This window comes from Notothenia coriiceps, unplaced genomic scaffold, assembly GCF_000735185.1.
Source record: "Notothenia coriiceps isolate Sejong01 unplaced genomic scaffold, NC01 NC01_scaffold00028837, whole genome shotgun sequence".
Lineage (NCBI taxonomy): Eukaryota > Metazoa > Chordata > Actinopteri > Perciformes > Nototheniidae > Notothenia > Notothenia coriiceps.
Window position 1 is genome coordinate 2,029 of NW_011361538.1, and position 3,756 is coordinate 5,784.

Here is a 3,756-nt window from a genome sequence, read left to right on the forward strand (position 1 = left end):
AAAAATCTTTGCTGATGTCGACCCTTACCCACAATTTAAAGTAATTCACAGACTCTCTCCTCTTTACTCTTCTCTCTGTGAGGAGCAGCAAGCTGTCAGAATAAAGTGAAAAACAAACAATGGCATAAAATATTATTAATATTTCAGGTAGTAATAGATTTATTTATTTTCTTCTCAGAGTGTACCAGAATGCATAGTTTATGTTAGTATTTCTAAAAATCTCCTGGGGGAAAATCCCCCCAGACCCCCCTTCTGGGGATGGGTTTTCAGCATGTGTGCCTTTTTATGCAGTTCAGCTTTGATTTCATCATCTCATTAAACCTTATTTAAAAGCATACTTTAGTTCTGTGAAGGGATATATGCACTGTACTTCACTTTAATTAAGATTGTATGCCAAAAAGCGTATATTACAGCACGATTTTTTGTTGAATAGATTTGAGTGCTTCAAAATGTTGGGTTGCGATGTATTGACCAAGTGGGTCCCGAGGCCTGACCAGTTGAGAACCACTGCTTTAGATGCCGCGTTGTTTACATTAATGGTATCACTGATTCTCAAGCGAGACATTATAAGATTTTATACTGACCGAGGGAACAAGTTTTCTGTACCACGTCAGCACCACGTCAATGTGCTCCATCATACACAGCAGGTTGAGGAAACGCCGGCTGGAGAGGAGAGTGAGGAGAGAGGAGAGGAGTGAGGAGAGGAGAGAGGAGAGAAGAGAGGGGAGGAGAGAGAAGAGAGAGGAGAGAAGGGAGGAGAGAGGAGAGCGGGGAGAGGAGAGAGGAGAGAGAAGAGAGAAGAGAGAGGACAGAGGGGAGAGGATGACCAATGAGAGAGGAGCGGAGAGAGACAAGAGTGGTGAAAAAAGGGGAGAGAGGGAGAGGAAATGAATCTCCATAATTCAATCGAATCAGTATATTTGTCAAAGCTTAAATAAAAAGGCTATGGCATTAAAATAAGTGACTCTACCATGAAAGACATTTAAATGGATATAAATACATTTCCCTTTGTCATATATATGCGTCTCATCTTCACATATCCTCCGAATGTCTTTAGGTCTTTACAACCATTTGTGAATCAAATGAATGAATGTATTTCATGCTACACCAAGGCTCATGAAATCTATATTCTGCAACATTCATGTGGTTATTCATTATTAGGATATATATAGTATATTTAAAGAACTTTCTCCCAGTTGCTTCCTGCCCTCTGAGGCTTGGATGGTGGAGGTACAGTGTGTGTTGAGGTTAGTGGAAGTCTTTGTCACTTACTAGAAGGAACTCTGCTGGTAGAGAGGTCCCAGCAGCCTCCAGTTCTCCCCGTGCTCCAACAGGTTATACACCCTGTAACCCAGCTCCAGATCCTTATTGTTCACACACTGTCACAAGCGCACAGAGAGAGAGAGAGAGAGAGAGAGGGAGGGAGAGAGAGAGAGAGGCAGGTCAGTGGACCAACACAATAACAAAGAATGGGGAGACAGTCATCTGCATGACTAGAAATGTAAGACTTTGTAAAAACGATGACAGTTTGAATGTAATCAATGAAACGCTATCATCCAATCAAAATACATTAAAAAAAGTTATAGTTAAAAAAATGGGGTACTTAAAAAAATATGCTAGGGTTAATCAAATTGGATTCAAAATAGAATCAAAATAAGAATATTTGTATTATTCCAAGTGAAACTGTTTTAGAATGAAAGAAAAAATAACTCAAATAAAATAAAGGACATTTATATTAACATGGGTTAAGGTAAGATTGAGCAACACATATTTACATTAAATTATGTCCAAAAAAAGAAAAGAAGTTAAAGTAAAATGCTATTTATATAATTGTATTCTTTTTCATTTGAAAGCAGAAGGAGTTATTCATATGTCAACAGTTCCCTTTGTGTAACAATTAAAGAATGCAGATCAATAAATAGCTTGATGGAAAAATAGGATCGCAATTAAAAAAAAACTTTGGATAAAGACATTTGTTATAAATAATTTAATAAAAGATACTTACTATTCTCATTGCGGTGGAGAAGAATAGAACTGGGAACAACAGAAACAAAAAATATCAGTAATCAGTATACATCTAAATATGGAAAGTAAAAAATGCATCCATATTTATGTAAGAAAAATGTATCTGTATATTATAACCCTTTAGTCAGCATTTCTTCCTCACTTGCATATACATTACAAACCAAATAAGGACCAATTCCACACATGCACCCCAACATACCATCATCGGGGTCCTGGCAGGTGAAGCTTCTTCCCTCCAGTTCTGACATCACTTCCTGTAGAATGTCTGTGTTGACCGCACCAGAGGAGGAGGCTGGAGTGGAAAGACAAAAGCAATGGATGACTTTTTTTATTGGACTTTTGATTGTTGCAAAATATTAAGATCTGTGGCAAATACACAGTTATGAAACTACATTTTTCTTTCCATCGTCAGAAGTAAAAAGCTAACGTTAAGCTATAAACAAAGTACATTGTAGTAAGAGGCAGAGGTGGGACCAAGTCATTGTTTTGCAAGTCCGAGTCAAGTCTCAAGTCTTTGCGCTCAGCGCAACTTACATGGCGGTGCCGGCCGTCAGCGAAACGAGCCGGCCTTTCTGCGTATCTGTCACTCAAATGCGGGACATATGACATATTGACATATCAATTTGTGGGACGTGGGACAAATGATAAAAACGCTGTGTGTGCAGTCCCGCACAAAGCGGGAAACCTGGTCACCCTACACACACACGGTGCTGCCCCTAATATACACACACGCTTCAAATCAATTTGCATAAATAGCCTATTGAGCTACGTTTTTATTGTAATTACTGTGAAATGTATTATGTTTTCCTCATTATTACAACAAATACACTTGCAACTGATAACACTGGCAAGGATTTTATATTTATTAGACTATTCAAAAAGAATCATGCTTCAAAAAAGTGGGGGCTCCAAATAAGTGGGGGGACGGCGATCCCCCGCGTCCAACGACCACTACACCACTGGTGTTAACTGAACTATATTTACATAAAACGTTGGCAGGGAAATTATGTGCAACGGACAGAGACATGTCCTCTCTTCACACATTAGCATTATTGCTTCTGGAGATTGATTTTTTACTGGATGATTGTCTTTGTGGTAACAAAAAGGTTGACATTTCCTTAAAGAAGCCTCGCCAAAGAATAACATTTGGGATTTCTGTTACTCCTCTTCACTCTGTTGATTCATATGCTGCTAAAACAAAATGACAAAAATCCTCATTAAGTGCTGACTTTTCATGCAAATTGAAAGCTCAGGCAAATTTCCCTGAGAACTACAAACCACCGTTCCTACGCAAATGTTTGACTACTATGCTTAAGAGTCAACAAAGCTGAACTACTGTCAACTGACTGAGACCTTCATGCCAGTGCAGGCAGGACAGTGTGATACCCGACAAAACATATTTTCTTTTCTATATAATACATTTTGTTTAAAAGAATAAAAACTAATCAAAGATGACTTTATAAAGTGTTGGTATTAAAGGTAGGGTAGGTAAGAATGGGGAAATCAGCTTGAGTGCGCAATAATTTGAAACTACGCAGCCGAAAAAAATCTGCCTCTTTACTTCCTTCAGACTTCCTTACAGAGTCCCTCCTCCAACACACAGAAAGGCGCACATGACCAATGAGGGCACGAGATAAGTTTGTGCACGAGAGAGCTTTTTACAGCGCCACGGCTTCCACAGATAAATTTTTTTAATGTATTTATTGTCAAAGCATTTAATTAATGAATTGC

At 38.5% G+C, this 3,756-nt stretch overlaps 1 protein-coding gene across 1 annotated transcript; it reads right to left on the reverse strand.

The window, feature by feature from the left end:
- Positions 1-584: 584 nt before the first annotated feature.
- LOC104958497 (pentatricopeptide repeat domain-containing protein 3, mitochondrial-like) lies at positions 585-2,326 on the reverse strand (the record flags this gene model as incomplete). The annotated part of the gene is made up of 4 exons (XM_010786239.1): positions 2,225-2,326; positions 2,006-2,034; positions 1,273-1,379; positions 585-663 (listed from the first exon to the last, which is right to left on the reverse strand). Coding segments are annotated over exons 1-4 (264 nt in total), but the record flags the coding sequence as incomplete, so codon positions are not given.
- Positions 2,327-3,756: the final 1,430 nt, after the last annotated feature.